Source organism: Schizosaccharomyces japonicus (assembly GCF_000149845.2).
Source record: "Schizosaccharomyces japonicus yFS275 unplaced genomic scaffold supercont5.3, whole genome shotgun sequence".
Classification (NCBI taxonomy): Eukaryota; Fungi; Ascomycota; class Schizosaccharomycetes; order Schizosaccharomycetales; family Schizosaccharomycetaceae; genus Schizosaccharomyces; species Schizosaccharomyces japonicus.
This window is the reverse complement of record NW_011627862.1, coordinates 2,759,158-2,783,383: the sequence shown is the minus strand read 5'-3', so window position 1 is coordinate 2,783,383 and position 24,226 is coordinate 2,759,158. Positions and strand designations below refer to the sequence as shown.

Here is a 24,226-nt window from a genome sequence, read left to right as displayed (position 1 = left end):
TGAAGCGTGATTGTGACTCGGAGATCCTTTCCGCTGCACACTCTGTCTTACTAGACGAAAATGGAAACAGTTATACGTAATCTCCGGTACACCCGTCTTTAATTAAATTCCAGTGCAGATTCAAGTCTATGTCTACGTTCTTTTTTCTAATGAAAACAGAGCTGATACTCCTGACACCTTGTTATTAACCTATCAAGTTTCAATGTCTCATTTCTGATTTTTATTTTCTGATTTCAATTAATGGTATCGATAGAAACATTACAACAACAATCATTACAAATTGACATAATTTAGCCTCATAAGTGGACGGGTATATTGCAACAGGTGAATGAATATACTTAGCAAACTTCCTATCATTGCGACTTTGTCACCGAGGGAGATCGGCTCTACTGACCTGGACAGATACTGTGTTCTCACAGCTTTATTACGCAAATTGTGCTATTTCCATAAAACAAAGAACGTCAATCAAGTCCGAAACATGATTTCTTTATTGTACGAAAGAATTGCTTTGTCTCGGTTTCTTTTTATGCTTTGTTTATGTCAACGCGGCTTTTTGTTCTGGTCTATCTATTGCCGACCAGATAAAGTCCGCACACGAATCGTATTACATAGAACAAATCTCCGCCCCGATGAAGTATATATAAAAGGTATTGCTTAGTATGAAGCCCAAAAAGTATAGGTATTGATGTGTTGGTGTCTGTAAGGGTGACATTGAAGAAAACGATGGAGGGGACTACTTAAATGGGGCGTCAGCGCTTTTTCGTTGGAAAGGTTCGCTGTTTCAGTTTTTATTTGCCTTCGTAGATGGCGTTGTAGTACATTTGGGCCGTAAAGCCATTGCTTGATGGCGGCCATTCGGGGAAAAGAGGTGATTAACGGAACTGGAAAGGTCCATATATAGGAGGAAGAGAGCAGTTGTTGGTTGTTTGTGACAGCACGAGCCCTTTTTTTTTTTAGCAAAAGAAGTCGTACACGCGACCTCTTATTGTTTGGGGTTTGTCTCCATGAAGCTTCTCGTTGAAGGTTTCCCTATCAAAATCGGAGCCCTGGTCGTAGCGACCAGTGGTTAAGTCGATGTCTTTCAACGAAGGGAATCCGGTACGGCGACACAGAAGCCATCCAAACCATGCTGCTATGCCGATGGGGATTCCAATGACTTGCTCAAAAAAGTAATTGGCAGAGGGTTTGGCTCCGCCGACCGGCCAAATGGCAATCCAAATTTGTGCGATGAGAGCAAGGGAATTGATGACGATGGCGAAGACGCTAGCACATATGCCGAAACGATTACGGTATGGCATAATATCGTCGGGAACGCCTTGGACCCGCATGGCTAGACGCATGCGGATGTGAGCGTATGACAGCGAGATCCAAACGAGCAGCGAGGCTGTTCCGGATATATTGGTAAGCCAGCTGAAAAGCGTTTCACCTCCCTTGGTCGTGTTAACGTAAGCGAGAAAACCAAACGCAAAGCAAAGGCCGACGGCCACAACTGGTAAGCCGTGCTTGTTCACGTATGTAAACACGGGAGGGGCTTGGTGTGAAAGCGCCATTCCATAAATCGTGTTGCTCGCCATGAATACGCTTGTGTTTGCGACAGACAGAATGGAGATGAGGATGACAGCGTTAACTATGTCTGGCAGCACACGAATGCCTCCGTCTTGAATGGCAAGGATGAACGGTGATGTAACATTATGGAAACCGGATTGTGTGCCCAAACGCGAATCATTATATGCGACATTCAAGGAAACGATAAACAGGGTGATCACAAAAAAACCAAGGATGCGATAGAATACCCTCTTCAAGGCTCCGGGAATGGCCTTCTGTGGGTTTTTTGTTTGGCCTGCAGCAATGCCTATAATTTCCACACCTGCCAGTGAAAAGGCAGCGGTAATGAAGACGGAGCAAAAACCTTTAAAGCCGTTATTGAACGCACCGGGATCGTGCCAGTAACGAAGGCCTATGTATCCACCCTTGGGCGCGCCTCCGCAATTGATGATAATGGCTGTGAAGAAGAAGATGACTACGGCAGCAACCTTGAGCATGGAAGCAAGAAACTCTGTTTCGCCGTATCCACGAGTACCGGTACACGCTATGACAACGACGAAGGCAAAGAACACACTCATCCACCCGGCAGTAGGGAACTTTTGTGCTTGTTGCCAATGTTGCGCAACAAAACCAGCGGCTGTAATTTCTGCCGGAAACATTACTATCGCAGTACAGCAGTACAGCACACCTTGGGTGAACGAGCTTGCCTCGTCCGTGAACCGCCGGGTATAGTAGGAGAAGGACGATTTGCCTGGGAACATGCAACACATTTCGCCAAGAGCATTAACGACGCAGCACACCATGGCACCCATGACAATGTATCCAATGAGCAGACTACCAGGGCCACCACTCTTGAGGATATTACCTGAAGCAATGAAGAGACCGGTGCCAATACCACTGCCAAGAGCGATCATACGCAAATGACGCGGTTTTAAACTTGCCGTTCGTGAGTCCTTGGGCTCTGTATCCTCGCCAAGTTCTGCCTTCTGTAATTTGAAAAGGCCTCGGATACCTCTACTCGAATGGTCGTCTACCGAGTCCGCCGAGACGGCTGCAGCCAATGTTTTCGTTGAAATTTCTGCATCGCTTACACACGTTTTTTCCTTGTCATCATCAATTACTTCCACACCGCTGGAGCGGTCCGCATTCGAGGGAACTTCCAATGGGTAATTCATATGTGTGCGACGAGTATATTTGAAAGGTGCACAGCAGAGTGGCACACAGTATTCAAGGACAAGAGCGTTCTAGCAGGGCCACACGTTCTACTTACGTGGGTCGAGATCAACTCCACTGATCAATCTCAGTATTAAAGCAACAAGGGGCGTGGGTGCAACAGATGGACTGCCGCAAGCCGGATGACAAAACTGAGTCCGAGACAGTCGCGTGGCAAATTTTGTTTTTCTTTCGTTGAGGTAATAACGAAAGAATGTTTCTTGGTGGTACTATACTGTTCCTTGAGCTTTCACCAACAGTTAGTCACCGACGATTTGGGCCATCACAGACATGAAACTGAAACATATGTGATGTCAAGAAACGGACCATCTAACGACAGCTTGTATATAATGAGGGCTGTTTACTAGTACATACAAATCGTTCCTAGGGAGCTCCCTTGTTCGGCTAATTTAAGGCTAATTTTGGCGGGCCAGTTAGTGAAGGGGACTGGTGCATACTTTGTAGAAACTTGCGGGTAGTCGCTTGCATGACACAACCCAGTTACAGAAATTGCCCAGTCAACCTTTGTGCGAATGTATAGACTAAGCAAAACATTGAAAACGTTTGTAGTTTTTTGCTTAAACAGAAGCGACTAAGCGAGAACTTTATTTCAACCTTATTTTAAAACTCACCACCAAAACATGCCTAGCGAAATGCCTCATTGCTGGTCGATGGATGTGTGTGTGCGTAAGTAGAGTAAGTTTCTGTATCACCTTTCGTGGTGTGTCCAGCCGGTAGAGTCATGGGGTTTTAGACTTCGTATTAGGGTTGAGGATTTGGGTGCAGAGCGTGGAGATTCAACGATTAGTAATACTCGTCACTGGACCTCATTCTGCAACAAACGACAAAGATAAGTACCAACCCCAATACTTTGATATTCATTGCGTTGATTTTGGAGGAAAGGAGGACATGTGAGGTGTTGAGTTTTAGCAATTGAACAAAGCTCGGGACGCTGTTGAGTAGAATTGACTGGTTTGCTGAACAATACACTTCATTGAAAAGCACTGCCCAGTGAACATTTCATAGCTATTTCAGTACATATAGAACAAAAAACCAGGCATTTTAACAGCGACTGAACTTGCTTTTTCGTTTCCAACCTACGGCGGAATAGTGAACTGTACCGTGTCCTCTCCATTAGTAGCGGCTCAACCGTGTCGGTGTGTACGCAGCCTCCCCGTCTATCATGTCTAACAAATTACAATTGGAAGGTTTGTTGTGTTTCCACGTCTTGTGTTGTTCCTGAGGTATTAACCGTGTAGCCCATTCCAGCTTTTCCGACTTTCTAAATAACAGTCATCCGTTTACAACTAGTGCAGCTGTAGTCACTATTACGGACGGTATGTAGGAGACAATTGAAATGTGGTTCATCGTAATCTGAGGGCTTGCTCATTTCATGTTCATGGAAACACACGGGTTCTGTTTCTTTGCCTACGAAGAATGACACAGTCAAATTTCTCAAAACGTTGTCCTTCTTCGAGCTAACTATCAGAAAAATACTTTTCTGTCTACAAAACCGTTTCTTCCGATGCACAAAATGGATCCGTTGTACAGTCTTTAGAAGCAATTTTGCCCAATGACGAGCCATACTTTATTTTTGTTCGTGCAGAAACCGACCCCAGTAAACTGCACTTAGTCTCTTTTGTTCCAGATGAAGCAAATGTCCGACGTAAAATGCTTTTTGCATCAAGTCGTTCGGCCATCCTTGATATCGTTACCTTGGAACGTGTGCAGAAGACACTGTTTGCTACCTCAAAGGAGGATTTGAAACAGTTGTCCTCGGATAGCTCTTCTCCCGTTCCCGCTATAAGTGAAAGAATCTCAACTGCAAAGGAAGAGGTGCGTCCTTAAAACGTTGTAGTGGTCATACTAACTATTCAGATTATCCAACATCGTCCCAATTCTCATGCACCTCGGGGAGTTCATTTGGCTTTGTCAAAAGATGCATCTGATACACTTTCGCAACTGAAGAACGATCCTGAACACACGCTCATTGTGCTGGTATGTTCACTAATGTAGCCAGGCACAAGTGGCTATTGTCGCTTATGCTTTACAGATTTCGGGTGACAGTTTTTGCAGGGTCTCTAACTTTGTCTAGTCAATCACAAACGAAGTCATTCAAATGGTTGAGAAATCTCAGATCCCACCTTCTCAATTAAAATCTCACTTCAGCGAATCCGAGCCACGTTATGCTTTTTACACTATAGCTGCTCCCGGTGGGAATAAAATAGGTAAGCGGCATCTCTTTAGGCACTTAACTAACCGCATGTAGTGTTTGTTTACGTGTGTCCTATGACTTCTACTGTTAAGAATCGCATGCTGTACTCCTCCTCCCGCGCAGGTATTTTAGACTCGGTTAAGGAATTTTTCCCTGTTGATGGAAAGGTATGAACTTAGATTACAAGCTGTTGCTGGTCAAACGTTCTTTTGGGCTTCTGTCTGGGTTTGTTTCAATTCCAAATCTTACTGACAAAACAGATCGAGTATGGTAGCGTTAACGATATTGATGAAAACGACTTGAAAACGTCCGTCGGTCTGGAGAAGCCTGCCTCCCAGCAGACTTCCAAAATGGCATTCCATCGTCCAAGACCTCCCCGTAGAAGATGAATATCAACCTGCATTACTTAAACAATCCAATCTCGTTGGTTAATTCATGAGACGTTATATTAATGGTTCAAAACTACTTGTACAAAATAAAAAAGAGTTATTCGTGACACGACGCACACTTTTTTTTGGAAGTAACACATACGCATATGAAGCATATCACACTATTCTAAGGAACAGCAGGATTGCAATTTACGCACCCGTTGCCTTCAGCGACCTTTGTTGAAGGCCTCCCTGACTCTATCCTTAACTGCGTTCTGTAAACTGTGCCTCTGAGAAAGCTCGTACGAAAGGCTTCCGTCGAGCAAAGAATCGTAAAGTGATCGCGATATGTGTTTGTTGTAAGAGGCGAACTGCTTTTTCGATAGTTGACCATCGTGATACATGGGTTTAAGTGTTGCGCGCACCATCTTCTCGACTTCGTATTTGACTTCTAGAGGGAGTTTGCGTCGTAAACGAGTCGAATGCTTAGATGAGTGAGTTGTGTTGGTCATCTCTGTATTGGACGTTGTTTGTCTTTCGACATCGTGAGCATCATGATGTGTTTCTATCACCGGTAAAGCCTTGGGCGCTAAATGAGAGAACAGAGGTGTGAATGGAGGGGGAGAAGGCGAGGAAGAAGCAGAAGCGGATGTGTCAGATAGTGCCGGCGGATGACTTGGTATTTGAATATCGTTAAGTTGTAGGATAGGTTGTGTGCCGGGAACGGTAGGCTTTTTAATATCACTAACCAAGTTTGCGAGAAAAGACGGTCCACCAGACGATGAGCCTAGTAGCGATGCCTGAGGAGAAGTTTGAACACTTGAGGAGCTTGCAACAGACTCGCGTCTATCTGATGCGCGGTGAATGGGGCGTTTTAATTTGGTAACCGAGGAGTTAGAAGATGTTGGGGCTGCTGATGCTAACGGTGTCGGCTTATTTGATCGTTCTTCAGTTTTTTTGGAGCGGGGGCTAGTTGTCGATGTTCTTTCAGCATCATCTGAAACTTGCTCTGGATTCCGACGAAGCACCTCCAGCTCACTCCAAGCTTTTTGCTCCTCCGGATTCATGTGAGCGCACGGTTCTGCAGAAGAATCTCCTTCCGCCGTTCTAGATGAATTTACATCAGTATGCCGAGAGCGTCGAGAAGTCTGCTCAACGCGGCGTCGTATCCATTCATCAGCCGGTGAGGAACGTTGGAAGCTTGTATTTTGAAAAGAAGAAAGATAAGCTAAATCCGCATCCAAAAACTGCCAAGTTCGATTTCGAAGTTCGTTCCAAGCGCGCGTCCACAACCGCTGCTGGGTAAGCGAAACCCGAGAAGCACGTGCAGGACGAGTGTTTGAACGAGCAAGTATGTTGGACATGCGAAGCAGCGAAGAGTCTTGCAGACGGCCATTCAGAAGCATGCAGTTGGGACAGTAAAATTCGTGCACGGGAACCGAAGTCATATCCAAGCAGAACGTGTGATAAGCATCGTCACAACCATCACACAGCATAAGCATATCTTCCTGATCCATTCGGCCACAAACAATGCATCTGACTTCTGAAAGGTCGGGACCCTCTGAGACGCCTTGAATTTTGTCTTGGACGGGATATGCTCGAACCCATGGACCTTCAACAAGTTAGTACTAATGCCTCTATGTAATAAAATAGTAAATTGTTCTTTGCTATGTGTGTAATTCAAAAGGTCGACTTAACAATCTAGCGATTGAAAACGTAATTAATGAATCAAACACAACGCAGAAGACCCCTATTTGTGTTACATACCTCCTTTATACTCGTATAAATCAACTTTGTGAAAAACTACCCGGCACAAGGGACAAGTGTTTGCAACCTGGAGAACTATTAGTATGTCGAACGAGAAACAACGATTCAAAACCAATTAGGACGTACATTGCACCATGTTTCAAGACAATTATTATGGAAGAAATGACCGCAAACCAAGGTGGCAATTGGGGTGGAAGGCGGTGATACAGGAATTTCAGACAAACAAATGATACAGTCAGGTGAAGCTTCGTCTTCAGTAACACCGTCAACAGCTTCGGAGGGCTTTTGAGCAACCAAAGATTGTTCTACAGAACTGGAAGTCGCTGCAGTGTTCAGTTCCATTTCTTTTATTTCTTGTTTGTCACCCTCGACTACTTCTGTACCCGAAGATTCAGAAACCTCAGAAGCATTTTTCGTCTCCAAGACCGGCTGAATAATATCTCCGTCCACGATTTCTGAACTTGTGGCGTCTTCCGCGGTCTGCAGGACCTCAGAAGTCGGTCCGCGAACCGCCTGCTTGTCATCCATGTGAGCGGTTTTTTTGTGTCGACGTGGGGACTGGATTACAGTCGTGTATACTTACACTTGCAGCGGCAATGAATGGTGGTGAGGTCAGCCTTGTTTAAAGTTCGAACGTGTGTTACACGTGGCAAAATTAAGCGAACTCTAATTAAATGGAAGAAAGTGAAGACACACAGGATTTCGAATGCAAGAATTGACACAGTATGCGAAGCAACCGAACGGCTCCCCTCCATATTACCCTGTATCATGAATTCTGCATGAATAAAACAAGCGGTGGAACAGAAATTGCGAGTAGTTGCAAGTTACAACTCCCCATGCGTTTTATAATTAGTTGAATTAAGCATACTTAGTTTGATTAAACTGTTGTCTAGCGTTTTGAAACTCCCCATTAAAATGGAAAGACGTAGACGGATGAAAATAACGCTTGCAAAGGTCGAAAGGTCATACTAGCTCTGCTTTCGTAGTTCATAGTGCGTATTTTCTTTTTTCATGCTTGCTTCAATTTTTAAAGATCATAGGGAAGACAATTAAATCATGACAGGAAGCTGTTCGCTTCTCAGGTTGCACCAACAAGACAGTAGTGTATACGTTTTTTCCTTAAGCAAGACATAGTTTTCATGCAGCCTTTAGAGCACGGAAGTTCTACGCATCCGTTGCTGAGTATAAGAGCGGTAAGCCATAAAACCAAAGACGAGAATTAAGAAGAAAAGAACGAGGATGACAGGCTTCTTCCAAGAGCTGCCCTTGACCTTGGGGGCATTGTTGATGGGAGTGTCCACAACTGGCTGACTGTTGGCTGCAGGAGAGGCAGCAGCATCCTTATTTTCGTCAGTGAGCTCATGGGTAACAACAGAAATCACCTCGTGGTAATCGCTAACTTCGCCAGTGTGGGCACTGAAGGAAAGGAAAGTTGTTTGAGGCAATTCGACATCCTCCAACTCGAAGCAGCTAACGTACACATCCTTCTCAAGGTAGGCCAAGTCAAGACTGAGTTTCTTCAAGTCCTTACGGTATGTGATGCGGCCCTTGGTAGCAACACGAGAGTTACGGAAACGACGAGCAGAGCAGCCACCGATTTCGTTGGCCTTGCCGTCATTCTCAACGTCGTACTTTGTCTTTCCATCGCCCTTCATAGCCATAACGTAGGGGAAAGCGGTACGGGGACGGTTGTTATTGTACGTGTCAATGAAAATGCCATAGCCAGTGAACTCGTCAGCGAAACCAAAGACAGGTCCGGTTTTTGCACGTTCTTCCGTCAAGAAAATACCCATTCCATCTCCGTAGACCGTGGTGCCCAATCCATGGATCTTGACCTCGAAATCAATTACAAAACTGCGAGCAGGAGCAGGGAGGCGAGACGAAATCCAACCGTGTTGTTCAGATAAGTCTTGAGTCAACAAGACACCATTCTTTCTATCAACGACCGTGTTTCCGCCATATTCCCACCACAAGTTACGCATTCCATGGTCAATGTACGGTTTCTCCAACGTCATTGAACTAAGCTTCCGAGTGCCTGGTTGGGCATACGAAAGCTTGAACAAGCTGCTGAAAGCGTAAAATATTATCGAAAAGAGCGCAACAGGATTCATGATGAAGCTGTCTGGTCTTGCAGGCTATCAGACCGGTAAGGAGAGAATATGGTGGGGCGGTAAACAAGTTACAGCTGGGCGGGCGACTACTGCTAAGCAAGTCCTGGCGTTCTTGGTGTAGCACTTTTGGTGGTGAGTTTCTTATCTTAGTTCATCCCTGAAACCTTACGTTAATCTGATACGGTTATTAGGAATACAGTCATGTAAGCGAGATACCCCGTGAAACTACTTGGTAGATAGCGCACAGCCTGCGCTTTAAATCGCTGGCGCTGCGAACTTTCTCCCTCAGAGCAACATGGGCAACGGTAAAGGATGGTGAGAATTATATGATCTACCTTGTTTTTTGTGACCAAACTAACTCCAACAGGGCCCTAAGCTTTGCTGCGAATGCCTTTTGCATCCTTGGTGCAGCATCAGTGTGGTTGGATGTCATTGTTAATAAATTGACGAACTCGGACACATTGGATCTCGCAAATAGTGACATGGCTCTTGTCTGTGGTCTCGGAATGAGTTCTGGAATCTTGGTATGTCTCGTTTCGAGCTAAGTATCGCTCGAATTCGTCTTGATTGCGAAATTCCCTCGCAGAAGAGTGTTTTGTCGTTTAAAAATGATCGACCGGCAATGAGAAGGTATTGGAGACGATCTACGAGATGCAACTATGCAGATGCGCTATCTCTTGGCACAGAACACCTTTAAGAAGAGTTTTTTGTGTTCATGTGTCTTGTAACGAGGCTCTTTTCTTTGCTTTTCGACGTTTGAACTTCTCTATAGGTCTGAGCCAATGATTTAAAGCCTGCACGACACACGACAAGTTCCATTGTCCACGTAGGTTGTGTTCTGCTTTCTCATCCGCGTCCATCAATGCACTTTCTTGCTTCTTTTTTCGCACTCATACTTTGATTGAACTCAATGCTAACTTTTCAGCTTTACAGTGCACTGGGAAGTTTATATCCAGAGGCTCTTGAATACTTTGAAAAAATCGAAGGGATAACCGACAAGAAGGCCCGTTTCCTTCGTAGCGTTTGGTTCATTTTGGGTATGGTATTGTTTAATGGTTTTAATACTGTCGTCCATCATTACATCCACAAGTCTCCCTTCGGTGCCCTACACTCAGACGGCGAGGAGGATGACGATACTCAAACCTCCGTAGGCTCATGGTCTCGGACACACTCGCATCAATCTTCGGTAGCCGTTCATCACCAAGAGTACGCCAATAGTACTGAACGGCGTCCACTCATGGTAGAGGACGGAAACGCCAGCATGGCTACCTGTGCGTGCGAGTGTCATCATCCGGACCAGCAGGCTCCGAGTATTCTCTCTGGTTCTAGCTGTGGGAGTGATCACGAGAAAAGCATGTTCACCGTTGGTCTTCAAACAGCCATTGCAATTAGTCTCCACAAGCTTCCTGAAGGATTTATTATTTTCATGACGTCGTCTTCTGATGCTGGAATGCTTGTATTTCTTGCGATGTCTGTTCACAACTTGTTCGAAGGTTTCACCATTGCCTACCCCTTGTACTTGGCCTGGCATTCGCGATTCCGTTCATTCTTAGTTGGTTCAGCGCTTACCACAACAAGTATGCCTCTGGGTGCTTTGTTGGCATTTCTCGTCTTGCATACGCAACATGGTTTGTCGGAAAGTTTCTTCAGTTGTATGTATGGATGTATTTTTGCAGCAACTGCAGGTATGATGATAATTCTTTCCTTACGCATTGTCTTGCCCCAAGCAGTGCATCATGATCGTACAGGTAAATCAAAGAACAGCGCTTTCACGTGGTTGGCTTTTGGTCTCGCCTTGACGGCTGCACTTAATATCGTTGCCATTTAACTCTCCATGGACCAGTGATTGATGATTGACTGGATAATCGTATCCTCATTGAATAATTATTATTTCATGGCCTACCCCAGGGATCACACACCATTCTCCGTCTGTACGGAGGGTCTGCGAGTTTTTCTTCTTCGGAAATCTTTGAAGTTTCTTGACCACGTCCTTGAGTGGCCCATGCTTTTCTCTCTCATACGTTTCTTGACGCGGAATTCGTTCAGTTGTCCTGAAAGTCTGCAAGTCAAATTTCTTTCCCCCCCCCAACCTGCTTTATAAACGTATCGATTAACGGCTTCTTATACCATGCATTGAATTAGTTTAAGAGTTTTCTGCAACTAGAGCTGTCTTAATTCAATTTTTTTTTCCCTCCTTTATAAATAAGTATGAAGATAGACTGGAGTATGATGTTACGGAAAGTGAGAGCAACGTAAAATAGGAACCGTTCTCTCTTTGCAAATGCTTACGATGTGTGTTCTCATCGTGTTCCCGACATGCTCTCAAAACTTTTATTTTTTTTTAGCTAAACCTAACTATACACTCTGGTTCCAGTAAATGAATGGTACATGAGTCTCTGTTTCCGCTAAAAAATCATTCCAACGAATTGTTTCAAGGATTTTCATTTTGGGTAACCATAATGTTCTTGGGTAAAGCCTGAAACGAACACAATTGAGCCTTACAGATCACTTTTCTTTTTGTAACGACCTTGGCAGGGCGACTATACGTACTATATCGGCTCTTTTTTTCGACTAACTATTTTGCGAGTGTCTATGAGGCACGTTGGACCCCGGTAATTGTAAGTATATAAAGCTAGTTTTTGCAGCAACAGTTTTCAAGTTATTCTTCATTTCTTTGTGCTGGAAATCTCATAATGATTAAGAAGTTGGTCATTTTGGGTGATTCCTTTACCCAGAAAGGCTTTACACCCGGAGGGTATTGTGCGGAATTAACAAATTTCTATCAGAGACGATTGCGGGTCGAGGCCTGGGGCTTATCCGGATACACATCGAGACACGTTTTACGTTACTTTCCTGAGCTACACATCAATCCGCAGGAGACGGAATTATTAATTGTTTTTTTGGGTGCAAATGATTGTCAAGTTGGACCAAATGGATTCTTGACTTCGCCGGACGAGTTTCGAAGCAATATCACTGCGCTACTGGATACGTTCCCTACCTCAAAAAAGATTGTTATTTCTCCGCCCATCTCGACAAAGCTTATTAGTTATGAGAGAGTTCAAAAACCATTTGTTGACGAAATTTACAAAATTGCTAATGCTCGTGACGACACAGTAGCAATTCACTTTTATGAAGAGAGTCAGACGCATCCGACACCGGAGTTGCTGTTTTGTGATGGCTTGCATCTTACTGCAATGGGTAACTCATTGCTTTTTCGTCTGATAGTGGAATGCATTCAGCGGAATTACCCAGAGCTATTGCCTAAAAACATCCCTCTGTTTTTGCCCTATTTCGAAGACATTGTGCTGACTTAAACACAAAGCCCTAAGACATATTTTCCTGTTGCCCTTCATAAACAGCACTGGCCGTTAATGCGACGGTATATCATCATTACAGATTTAATTGCGGCGTGCCTTTGTTTTGCGATTAGATTGTTTCAGGTATACAGAGAGTACGTGGCCTTAGTAAAACTGTTAGTAATGGAGCCATGAACGCAACGAATTGACCGATGAAGGGAAAAAGAAAACAACAAATGTGTTCGTGGTAGCCGGGCAACCCTCTATAAACATACCATCTGCAGTAATACCGTTAAACTGTTCGACCACCTTGTTGCAACTGGCAAGTGTAGTAAAGCGGACGAAAGCACGCACTTTTCCTTGGGAATCATTAACTTGGCAATTCATAATCTCGCCAAAACTATTCACCGTAGCCACAACGTCGTCCGACGACGTGCCGGGAGCCAAATTCTCCAAGACCACTGTAGTAGGACCGGCGCTACCTTTGATAGAAACGGAGCTGCCAGCAGTTTTGAAACTCATTTTATTCTTGTTTGTGCTGCCGTTAGGCGACGAGGGTGTCGAACGTCGATTCGTTCGTCCAGCAGGAACGTTTAAACGTTGATAGAGCTCATTCTTAACGAGTTTGTTGTTCGAATCGGTTTTTGAGTTTCCGGATATACGGGCAGCAAGCTAAATGATTATGCTTGTTAATGTACAACGTCTTAAAATGAAGAAGGCAAAATGATGCGAGAAAGAAAGCAACAACCTTCTGACAGATGTACGTACAGAGTTCTGACCATTTGTTTTTCCAACTTTTCCTCCAACAACATGTGAACCAAGAAAAAGTGCTGTAACAGACACAGTTAGTTTTAAGACGTTCAAGTTTGTGTCATACGCTTGTTTTTCTGAACTTTTTTTGCTTTTGCCATTTTCTACGACTTCAATAAATTGCAAAAGATGAAGGTATGAGACGGCTTTTAATGACGGTACGTGGGTTATATAATCTGCTAATCGCTTAAGAAATGGTCAACTCTATGAAGGCAGTGGAAACCTTTCTCGTTGAAATGGCTGGTACACACGAGGGTGCGCTCTCATTCATAAAAAAGCGTTGATCATTTTTTGGTGGTAACTTATAACGGAATTTAACGCGTTATAGGGAATTATTTTAAGGTTTCATGTGCTGCAGCTGCTGTTTGTTTGATACGTTGTAGATATAAACCTTAAACATTACAAGCATTTTTATCTGATGATTGATACTAAGTCTGTCAATGGGCAAATGCTGCTGCTTTCGCCAAAACTGCCTTAGTTAAGTATTTACGAGAAGATGTGTACAATTAATGTATTATATGAAGGAGTATGAACGTCCTCTTTTGTCGGAAAATTGCTTTCTGGAACTGGCCTTGGTATGTCTAATACTTTCTACGTTCCTCTCATTACGAACGCAGTCGACGACCGGCAATGCATTGGGCTATTGGTATCCTTCAGAGACTCTAGAATCAACGTTGGTTTGTCTGTACTGGTTTTTGTGCATTGGTGACTTCACGGTGAAATCACAATGAAGGAACACGGTTATTTGCTTAAACCATCTTCTTTTCAATGCAGGATTGAAGAAGTGTTGACTAAGCATGTCTAAAACGGAACAGTTCAATGACGAGCAACAATACTCTATTGATGAATTGCAGCACTTTCTGAACACTGGTGCCATTACTACCGTTCAATTGACAAGAAAGTATCTTGAAAAAATCGAGAAACTAAACTCAAGGGTAAAAGCATTCGCAGAGGTGAACCCCGATGCAGTCAAAATCGCTAAACAACTAGACGAGGAGCGCGCAAATGGCCATGTTCGCGGTCCAATGCATTCTATTCCCGTTGTAGTGAAGGACAATATGGCTACTGCTGACGCTAATACTACTATGGCGGGCTCCTTATCCTTAGCCGGCAGTGTTGTTCCACGGGATGCACATGTGGTAAAGCTTTTACGAGATGCTGGTGCAGTCATTTTAGGACACGCTGCAATGTCAGAATGGGCAGATATGCGTTCTTCACGTTTTATGGAAGGATACTCCGCTCGTTCGGGTCAGACACTCAATCCTTATTGTAAAGGAGGATGCCCGGGCGGTTCTAGTTCAGGAAGTGCGGCTGCTGTGACTTGTGACATGGCGACTATAGCCCTTGGTACTGAAACGGATGGCAGTATTGTAACACCTGCCGCACTTAATTTTATTGTTGGCATCAAACCAACTGTGGGCCTAACTTCTCGTGCCGGTGTAGTTCCAGAAAGTGAACACCTTGATTCAGTGGGAACATTTGGCCGTACTATGAAAGATGCCGTTTACGCTTTGGATGCCATTGTCGGTGTCGATGAGATGGACCCGTACACATTGGCGTCTATTGGAAAAACGCCACGCAAATGTAAATACACTTCTTACTTGTCGGGAAAGAGTGCACTAAAGGGTCTGCGTCTTGGTTTTTTGTGGGACGATATGTGGTTACGTCTTCCGGACGAGCATCTCACTAACGCAACGAAGCTTATTGAAACACTTAGACAAGCTGGAACAACGGTGTACACAGACGTGCACCTGAAGCATGCAGAAGACCTTCCGCCCTCGTGGAATTGGGATCATCAAGGCGTCCGCGGAGAACCAGAGAAATCCGAGTTTACTGTTGTAAAGGTTGACTTCTACAATAACATCAACAAGTATTTAAAAGAATTGAAGTGCTCAAAAGTACGATCGCTTGATGACGTTATTCTATTTAATTATGAACATAATGAGGAGGAAGGCGGTTTCCCGGATTCACATCCTCAATTTCTTTCTGGTCAGGACGGATTAATACAAGCAGCAAATGCAAAAGGTGTTAAGGACGATGTTTATGAAAAAGCTTTGAAATACATACATTGGATATCAAGAGAAGAGGGAATTGACGATGCATTGAGACATTGGGATTCAGATGCTGGAGAATACATTATGCTGGATGCGCTTGTTCTTCCTCCACATCACGGACCATCAACACACATTTTGGCTATGTCTGGGTATCCAGCTGTGATTGTTCCCTTTGGCATATCGTCAACAAACATTCCATACGGAATTGCTTTAAGCAGTGGTGCTTGGCAGGAACCACATCTAATCCGTATTGCCTCAGCTATTGAAGATTTGCTGCAAGCTCGAAAACCTCCCCGCTTGTAATATACACATGTAACGTAATGATCTAGTACTTTTTTAGGAAACTATCAAACAGTATTTACAGGGTCAACTTGTGATACTATGTTGTGAAATTCAATGATTCATAATTGTCTCTTCCTAATCTGAAATTTTAAGGACAATGTTGCCGATATGTTTTTGTTGCCATTGGAATTCGTATGCATCTTTCAATTCCTGAAGTGGGAAAACTTTGGCAACAACCGGCTTAATATCGTTGGCTTCAATGCATTTCAGCATATCCTCGTACTGTGTTGTGCTGCCCACAAAAATGCCGCGGATCGTTGCACCTTTATGAAGAAGCATTGAGATGAATTCATCAAAATTGGCTTCCTCTCCTTCGCTGGCGATAAAACCAATGCTGGTAATGACGCCTCCAGGAGCAAGACATTGCAACGATTGTTTGAAAGTTTTCTTTCCTCCGACCTCAACGACGTGATGATAACCTTCGTTGTTTGTAAGTTCCAATGCTTTTTGGCCCCATTGAGGAGTTTCGCGATAGTTGATGAGGCGACGAGCTCCTAATTTTTTAGCGAATTCAAGTTTTTCTTTGGACGATGAAGTGACCGTAACATTAGCACCGGCAGCTACAGCGAACTGAAGAGCAAAAATGGACACACCACCCGTTCCCTGAATCAAGACATTTTGTCCTGGTTGTAACGCCTTTGACTTATCGCCGAAAAGAGCATTCCAAGCGGTCAGTCCTGCACATGGGAGGGTACTCGCTTGAATAGGGCTAAGACTTTCAGGGAGTTTGACGACGCCAACTGCAGGAACAGCAACATATTCCTGGAAGCATCCATCCATCGTGCCGCCCAAGGCTTTGTATGTTCTTTCTGGAATGGACTTGCCATCAATATAGAACGGGAAGAAATTGCAAGAGACGTAGTCCCCAACCTGTTTAAAACACGTTAGTCATTTGGTTGTGAGTGTATGTTTCGGGAGCATACCTTCCATTTTTCTACGTCTTCACCGACTTCAACAATATGACCCGCTCCGTCTGAACCGGGAACAACTGGGAATTTGAGAGGAAGTGGGTACATTCCTTTCAAGATGGCCATGTCACGGAAGTTTGTAGATGCAGCTTGCAGTTCTATCAAGCCGTCGTTAGTATAAAATGATTAGGCTCTGAGTTGTTTGCACGTACTAATCACTACATAACCAGCTTTGGCTTTCGGAATTTCGCATTGCTGAAGCTTAATTTCGTCAAACTCTGCGGGAATCTTCTCTACACGATATTGCACTGGCATGTTGATGATTTTCGTTTACCGAATTTCAGTTTAAACTGTAATGTGGATTTGTACGGCAAACAAAGTGACAACAGCGCTCTATAAATACTTGTCAAAAACTCTTTAATGACGGATATTCTTTTACGTAAGCTTAACATTATTATGACTAATCAACTGACTAAAATGAACACTATTTTGTTCCGCTCATGAGTTCACTAAGGGTTTCAAAATAAGTTCAGTAACTGTTATTATGTCGCTTGATAGTTTCAAATAGCACAGTAGTGTTGTTGCCGCTTATTGCTACCGGCAGTCAGTATAAAAATGTGAGTAATTGAATCTAAAATTAATCCCAAACAAAGTGATCATAGAAAAATGTTTATCCTTTTAGAAATTTATCTTACTATAACATTATAATGAACATGTGCTTGAAATTAAAAGTCTCAGTATGTTGTGTAATCGAGTTCGACAATTTGCAAACCACACTCTAAACATTGAATTCGTTCTCACTTGGAGCATATACATATATACCTTTGACTGTTCTGACAATTCAAATCTTACATTTCTTTTGGAGAAACACATTAGAAACATCGCACTGCATGAATTGTAATAGATATCTAGTTTTGAAGAAAATGTCGCTGTAAAAAATCTCGTCTTACCCAAATCTATCTTACAGAATTACTGTTTTCCAAGTTCGCAGCAAACCCTTGAAGACGAAAATTCTTGTATATATTAAAGTACAATTCAGGAAATGTTAACTTATTAAATGAGATGGGAAATTAGAAACCCTAATTTATTAAAGGCTTTTTAATGGACTAAAAAACTATTGTTGACTTGAACAAAAAACAATAAGATTATAACAGTTTAACCAGCACTGTCTTGAAAGATAGTCAGAAATGAGAGAAACGAATTCCAAGAAATGAAGTTTTTGACTGTGGTTGACCTAACAACATACAGTCTAATAATTTGGTATTATAAACAAAAACAAGTCATTCATTAGGCTTCGACGACACAGGAGTCCCAGCAGTAGGTAGCACCAGCGGCAGCGGAGTCACAACCAGTGCGGTAGTCGTAACTGTTGGTTCCGTCCTTGTAGTCATATTGGAATTGGATGTAAGCACAGAGCTTACCGTTAGAGCTTTGGGGAGTAACTCTGTCAACATAATAGAAGTCAAACCAGTTCTGAGAAAGATCCTTACCGGGAGGGCTGATGTTGTTGCTGTAGAGAACCTTTTGAGAAGTACCGATATCCTTTAACTCCCAAAGACTGGAAGAGATATCGCGGTCACCAGAGTCGACCTTCATGTGCCATGTGATATCGTACTGAGAATCGGAGACCTTCTTTGCAGAGACGAATTCAACGATACCAGAGGGGTTGCCTTGCTTTTGAGATGCACACTGAGGAGTAGCCACTGCAGTTGCACCGATCACACAGGTACCAGTGGTCGTAGAAGGAGCCGTAGAAGTAGTAGCACTCGTGGATGTGGTAGTAGGGACCGCAGAAGAGCTCAACTCAGAAGAAGACTCAAAGAAGGAAGAAGTAGTCAAGGGAGCTTCAGAAGAGGTCACTTCAGTAGAAGATTCGACAGGATCAGACGAAGTCGAAGGTGTCTCGGAAATGCTTGTCTCAGTAGAGGATACGGCAGTCAAAGTTGCAGAACTACTGAAAGACTCACTGGTTGTAACAGGTTCGAAATCACCGGGAATGTCAGGAATCAAGTAAGAGACGGAAGTCGAAGATACTTCAGAAGCGCTTGTCTCAGTAGAAGACGCGACAGTCGAAGTTGCAGAACTGCTGAAAGCTTCGCTGGTTGTGACGGGTTCGAAATCACCGGGGATGTCAGGAATCAAGTAAGAGACGGAAGTCGAAGATACTTCAGAAGCGCTTGCTTCAGTAGATGACGCGACAGTCGAAGTTGCAGAACTGCTGAAAGCTTCGCTGGTAGTGACGGGTTCGAAATTACCAGGCATGTCAGGAACTAAGATGGAACTGGAGGACGCACTGCTGACGGGGACGCTTGAAACGGGAACAGAGCTGTTGGCGTAGACGCTGGAAACAGGAACGCTAGTAGCAGGGGCACTGGAAACAATGACAGAGCTGCTTACAGGAGCGCTAGTAGCGGGTACGCTCGAAACGGGGACAGAGCTGCTAACGGGAGCGCTGCTTACAGGAGCACTAGTAGCGGGCACGCTGGAAACAGGGACAGAGCTGTTCGAAGGAGCACTCGAGACGGGGGCACTAGAAACTGGAGCGGAGCTGCTTACGGGAATGCTGGAAACAGGTGCACTGCTGACGGGAACGCTGGTAGCAGGAGCGCTTGAAACGAGAACAGAGCTGTTGGCGTAGACGCTGGAAACAGGGGCGCTAGTAGCAGGGGCACTGGAAACAATGACAGAGCTGCTAACGGGAGCGCTGCTTACAGGAGCACTAGTAGCGGGCACGCTGGAAACAGGGACAGAGCTGTTCGAAGGAGCACTCGAGACGGGGGCACTAGAAACTGGAGCGGAGCTGCTTACGGGAATGCTGGAAACAGGTGCACTGCTGACGGGGACGCTGGTAGCGGGAACGCTCGAAACGGGAACAGAACTATTGGCGTAGACGCTGGAAGCAGGGGCGCTGCTTATAGGAATGCTAGTAACGGGAACGCTTGAGACTGGAACGCTGCTGTTCACGGGAGCGCTGCTAACGGGGACACTAGTAGCGGGAACAGAGCTGCTAACGGGAACGCTCGAAACGGGAACAGAACTGTTGGCGTAGACGCTGGAAGCAGGAGCGCTGCTAACGGGGACACTAGTAGCAGGAACGCTTGAGACTGGAATGCTGCTGTTCATGGGAGCACTGGAAGCAGGGGCGCTAGTAACGGGAATGGAGCTGCTAACAAGGACGCTTGAGACAGGGACGCTGCTGTTGGCGTAGGCGCTGGAAACAGGAGCGCTGCTAACGGGGACACTAGTAGCGGGAACAGAGCTACTCACAGGGGCGCTTGAGACTGGAACAGAACTGTTGACGTAGATGCTGGTAGCAGGTGCACTAGTAGCGGGAATGGAGCTGCTAACAGGGACACTTGAGACAGGAACGCTGCTGTTGACGGGAGCGCTGGAAGCAGGGGCGCTAGTAAAGGGAACCGAGCTGCTAACAGAAACGCTTGAAACGGGAACAGAACTGTTGGCATAGACGCTAGAAGCAGGAGCGCTGCTTACGGGAATGCTAGTAACGGGAACGCTTGAGACTGGAATGCTGCTGTTCACGGGAGCGCTGGAAGCGGGAGCGCTAGTAACGGGGACACTGGTAGCAGGAACGCTGCTGTTCACGGGAGCACTGGAAGCAGGGGCGCTAGTAGCGGGGACACTAGTAGCAGGAACGCTTGAGACTGGAATGCTGCTGTTCACGGGAGCGCTGCTAACGGGGACACTTGTAGCGGGAACAGAGCTGCTAACAAGGACGCTTGAGACAGGGACGCTGCTGTTGGCGTAGGCGCTGGAAACAGGAGCGCTGCTTACAGGTACACTGGTAGCGGGAACCGAGCTGCTAACAGGGACGCTTGAAACGGGAACAGAGCTGTTGGCATAGACGCTGGAAGCAGGAGCGCTAGTAACGGGGACACTAGTAGCAGGAACGCTGCCGTTGGCGTAGACGCTAGAAACGGGAGCGCTGCTTACGGGAATACTAGTAACGGGAATGCTGCTGTTCACGGGAGCACTGGAAGCGGGAGCGCTAGTAACGGGGACACTGGTAGCAGGAACGCTGCTGTTCACGGGAGCACTGGAAGCAGGAGCGCTGCTAACGGGGACACTAGTAGCAGGAACGCTGCTGTTGGCGTAGACGCTAGAAACGGGAGCGCTGCTTACAGGTACACTGGTAGCAGGGACCGAGCTGGCAGGAACGCTGCTGTTAACGGGGACGCTAGTAACAGGAACGCTGGACACTGGAACGCTACTGTTGGCATAAACGCTAGAAACGGGTGCACTGGTCAGAGGAGCACTGGTAGCAGGGGCGCTGCTGTTAGCGTAAATACTAGAAACGGGGGCACTGGTCACAGGAACGCTAGTAGAAGGGACGCTGCTGTTCACAGGAACACTGGTGACGGGAATGCTGGACACAGGGGCACTGCTGTTAGCATAGCCGCTGGAGACGGGAACACTGGTGACAGGAATGCTGGACACCGGGACACTGCTGTTCACATAGACGCTGGTAGCGGGAACGGAGCTAGCAGGGACACTGCTGTTCACGAATGCGCTAGTGACAGGGACACTAGAGACAGGAACGCTGCTGTTGACGTAGGCGCTTGTAACGGGAACGCTAGAAACAGGAACACTGCTGTTCACATAGCCGCTGGTAACGGGAACGCTAGAAACAGGAACACTGCTGTTCACATAGCCGCTGGTAACGGGAACGGAGCTAGCAGGGGCGCTGCTGTTCACAAAGGCACTAGTGACAGGGACACTGGAGACAGGAACACTGCTGTTTACATAGGCGCTAGTAGCAGGAATGCTGGAGACAGGGGCACTGCTGTTGGCAAAAGCACTTGTAGCAGGAACGGAGCTAACAGGGACGCTGCTGTTCACGAATGCGCTAGTAGCAGGAATACTGCTCACGGAGGCTGTAACGTTGGCAGAGATGCTGGTGACAGGAACCGAACTAACTTGAGTCGAAACATTCGTATAGGTAGTGCCGTTTACAGTGACAGTAGTAACGGGAGCAGAGGTAACATAAGTGGTTCCGTTCGCATAGACAGTGCTTACAACAGTAGTTCCATTCACAGGGACAGTTGCAGTTTTCGTCACGGAAACAACGGAGCTGTTACCATAGAAAACAGTAGAAGTCGTGGTGTTCAGACCATAAGGAGGAACAACAGCAGTGGTAGGAACTGTCACAGTAGTACCGGGAGTCTTTATCTCAGTGTAGGTGACGGGGACAGTAACGGTGCTGACTGACACAGAACCTCCAACGGTGGTCGTTGTTACATAGACAGATTCAGAGACTACGGTTGTAGTCGAAGGAACATAGGACGTGGTCACAACGGGAATGGTACTGTAAACGGTAGCAGTGGTTGTATATACACTGTTTCCCTCAGTAACGGTCACCGTGGTAGTACCAACTTCGGTGTAAGGTTGAGTCACAGTGAAGACCGAAGTGGTTGTTTGAGCACCACGTCCGGGAACTGTGTAGGTATAGGTAACAGTAGTAGGAGTGCAAGGAATAGTTGTGAGAAGGGTCGTTTCAGACGGAAGCGTGCTGAACTCCGTGGACGTAACAGTAACGGGGACAGAAACATAGCCCGTCGAGGTGATGACACTACCACGAACAGTGTCAGTAGAGACGATAGTGGTAGGAACAGCAGAAGTCTCAGTATACACAGTTGTGCTGACAATGGCAGAGCAGCCGCCATTGTTTGCAGAGCAGGCAAGAGTCTTCGTGACAGTGGTACCAGAAACAATCTCGGTGGTCACAGTAGTAGTGACATCGGGAACATTAGAAGCAGTGATTGTGAGGACAGAACTCTCTTGACCATTGCCATTGCCAGAGACGACGCCGGTAGCGGCAGACTCGGTGACAGAAGCAGGGGTATGGTGAGCCGTCTCGGTCTCAGTCAAGTAGCAAGTAGTACGAGTTACCGTCGTATAGTCATTAGAACTGACAACGTACACAGCCGTGGGCGAAGTATGGGTAGCAGTGCTAGTAACAATGGAGTCGGTAACACAAGAGCAGCTAGGCTCATAGACACTCACCGTGCTGGTCTCAGTGACAGGGTACGTAGTGTAACCTGTAACGGCTGTTTCCGAAGGACCAACGGTAACACCGGAGGGCAAGGAAACCGAAGCAACGTCGGTAGAGGTTGCACCATTAGAACCGCCGTTAGCGGAGCATGCTTCTGTAACAAAGACCGTCTTGGTCAAGTGGACAGTAGCTTTTTGAGTAACAGTTACAGGTTCACAAGCATCGCGAACTTTGCGATGCAAGGCAGGAGCTGCAAGAGCAGAGGAAGCCAAAAGAGCACAGAGAGCTCCCTGAGCAAAGGATTGGAACAGCATTGTTAACAATTGCTACTTCAGAAACTTAGTAGACAGCCAAAGAACGCAACAAAACAAAATCGTTTAGTAACAGGTGCCAAAAAAAACCAAAAGAACGCGCTTTTTTCAAATAGCAGTACCAAGGAAACCAATTTACACTGAACAGTAAATCAATCCCAAACGAGCGCAGAGAAAAACAGTAACGGCTTCTGTTTTGTTATTTCGCAAACGCGAGAAGCTTTCTCGCTTAACAAATAAACTTTAAACCCTTGAAGTCTAAAGCAAGAAACAGTAAAAAGAATGACAAAACACGACCGTCAGTATGTTCACGTGACGTCAAGGTGGACGCTAAGAGGTTGCTAGAGAAACTTAATGGGACACTAGCGTCGTCCTAGCTTCAAATTATCCAAGGGGTCGTACGGCGTGCTGAGCCAGGGGACACGGGTCCCCTTTTATATTAGGGCACTTCAGGGATGTTCAGTCCCCTCCATTCTCGGCGTAATTGGCAGTCTCCGAACATGTACCAGTTGAACCCCTTGATTAGGCCCTGTGGTCGATCTCGTGGCGACTAAGTAACAATGATCGCGCCGCTGATAGTGGAAGGGATCGCAGGGGTCTATAAGACGACAGATTCTTATTCGTCAAGAAAAAGAAATAAGGTAATTTTATCCCTTAATTAGCCTAATCGAAAGCGACGATTTCAAGAATGCGAAACGAACTTCTCGCTTGCCACGAAATTTAAGCGCCACGCGAAGCCAAAATCACTATGATTGCAGGTTATTCTTGGAAACCCCATTAAAAGGATATCCAGACATCCAATCATATTGAAGTATTCTCTATTTAACTATGTGGCAAATCATTAACTGCCATCTATTGGTGGAGTTTTGCGAAACGAAAGCGAGTTGCGACTGGGGACGTAATCAGAAGACCCCTCGTTTCAAGTAACGAGACAGCCTTTCGGAAGCTGCATGTCTTGTTCTCAGTGGTCCGACGAGAAGGGTCCAGAAGAAGTGTGATACTCAAGATCTTTCTCATCCCTGTAAACAACGGAACCAGCCAGTTTATCAGTATGTGGTAATGAACGGAAGCAATGGTCTTGCTACTGTAAATGAAATATTCATTCTGTCGGCTGCAAGAAATTGTCCACGGGGACCCCAGACTTTCTCCGATAAATAGTTGCAGCTTTTCTCCGCAGTCGCGCTTGAATGGTTAAGAAAGTGAGGTCATGTGCCAGTGCACTGTATTATTCGCTCAGAAACACCCCACTTCCCCAGGAAAAAAAGCGGAACCCCTGA

General features: G+C 45.6%; 10 protein-coding genes across 10 annotated transcripts; 4 read left to right on the top strand and 6 right to left on the bottom strand.

Annotated features, from left to right (window-relative positions):
* Positions 1-167: 167 nt before the first annotated feature.
* Positions 168-3,860, bottom strand: SJAG_01994 (amino acid permease). The gene has a single exon (XM_002173181.2). The coding sequence runs from the start codon at positions 2,718-2,720 to the stop codon at positions 954-956; it is 1,767 nt and encodes a 588-aa protein (XP_002173217.1). The 5' UTR covers positions 2,721-3,860; the 3' UTR covers positions 168-953.
* Positions 3,861-3,865: 5 nt separating this feature from the next.
* On the top strand, positions 3,866-5,449 carry SJAG_01993 (twinfilin). Its single transcript, XM_002173180.2, has 7 exons — positions 3,866-3,965; positions 4,017-4,094; positions 4,247-4,593; positions 4,636-4,755; positions 4,853-4,985; positions 5,027-5,139; positions 5,233-5,449. Exons 1-7 carry the CDS (start codon positions 3,941-3,943, stop codon positions 5,359-5,361), a joined length of 945 nt encoding a protein of 314 aa, XP_002173216.1. The 5' UTR covers positions 3,866-3,940; the 3' UTR covers positions 5,362-5,449.
* Positions 5,329-7,886, bottom strand: SJAG_01992 (CTD-binding SR-like protein rA9). The gene is made up of 3 exons (XM_002173179.2): positions 7,234-7,886; positions 7,108-7,174; positions 5,329-6,952 (listed from the first exon to the last, which is right to left on the bottom strand). The coding sequence occupies exons 1-3, from the start codon at positions 7,633-7,635 to the stop codon at positions 5,568-5,570; spliced, it is 1,854 nt and encodes a 617-aa protein (XP_002173215.1). The 5' UTR covers positions 7,636-7,886; the 3' UTR covers positions 5,329-5,567.
* SJAG_01991 (lectin family glycoprotein receptor) lies at positions 7,834-9,303 on the bottom strand. Its single transcript, XM_002173178.2, has one exon. The coding sequence runs from the start codon at positions 9,216-9,218 to the stop codon at positions 8,256-8,258; it is 963 nt and encodes a 320-aa protein (XP_002173214.1). The 5' UTR covers positions 9,219-9,303; the 3' UTR covers positions 7,834-8,255.
* Positions 9,304-9,467: 164 nt separating this feature from the next.
* Positions 9,468-11,413, top strand: SJAG_01990 (vacuolar membrane zinc transporter). The gene is made up of 3 exons (XM_002173177.2): positions 9,468-9,533; positions 9,586-9,742; positions 10,144-11,413. Exons 1-3 carry the CDS (start codon positions 9,514-9,516, stop codon positions 11,044-11,046), a joined length of 1,080 nt encoding a protein of 359 aa, XP_002173213.1. The 5' UTR covers positions 9,468-9,513; the 3' UTR covers positions 11,047-11,413.
* SJAG_01989 (isoamyl acetate hydrolytic enzyme Iah1) lies at positions 11,339-13,813 on the top strand. The gene has a single exon (XM_002173176.2). It carries the CDS (start codon positions 11,912-11,914, stop codon positions 12,530-12,532), a length of 621 nt encoding a protein of 206 aa, XP_002173212.1. The 5' UTR covers positions 11,339-11,911; the 3' UTR covers positions 12,533-13,813.
* Positions 12,138-13,603, bottom strand: SJAG_01988 (RNA-binding protein). The gene is made up of 4 exons (XM_002173175.2): positions 13,392-13,603; positions 13,283-13,344; positions 12,790-13,186; positions 12,138-12,678 (listed from the first exon to the last, which is right to left on the bottom strand). The coding sequence occupies exons 1-4, from the start codon at positions 13,423-13,425 to the stop codon at positions 12,617-12,619; spliced, it is 555 nt and encodes a 184-aa protein (XP_002173211.1). The 5' UTR covers positions 13,426-13,603; the 3' UTR covers positions 12,138-12,616.
* A 20-nt stretch (positions 13,814-13,833) lies between the features above and the next one.
* On the top strand, positions 13,834-15,681 carry SJAG_01987 (amidase; the record flags this gene model as incomplete). Its single annotated transcript, XM_002173174.1, has 2 exons — positions 13,834-13,899; positions 14,140-15,681. 2 exons carry the CDS (start codon positions 13,834-13,836, stop codon positions 15,679-15,681), a joined length of 1,608 nt encoding a protein of 535 aa, XP_002173210.1.
* An 18-nt stretch (positions 15,682-15,699) lies between these two features.
* SJAG_01986 (alcohol dehydrogenase) lies at positions 15,700-17,020 on the bottom strand. Its single transcript, XM_002173173.2, has 3 exons — positions 16,841-17,020; positions 16,644-16,786; positions 15,700-16,590 (listed from the first exon to the last, which is right to left on the bottom strand). Exons 1-3 carry the CDS (start codon positions 16,941-16,943, stop codon positions 15,796-15,798), a joined length of 1,041 nt encoding a protein of 346 aa, XP_002173209.1. The 5' UTR covers positions 16,944-17,020; the 3' UTR covers positions 15,700-15,795.
* Positions 17,021-17,626: 606 nt separating this feature from the next.
* On the bottom strand, positions 17,627-22,952 carry SJAG_01985 (hypothetical protein; the record flags this gene model as incomplete). Its single annotated transcript, XM_002173172.2, has 1 exon — positions 17,627-22,952. One exon carries the CDS (start codon positions 22,950-22,952, stop codon positions 17,916-17,918), a length of 5,037 nt encoding a protein of 1,678 aa, XP_002173208.1. The 3' UTR covers positions 17,627-17,915.
* Positions 22,953-24,226: the final 1,274 nt, after the last annotated feature.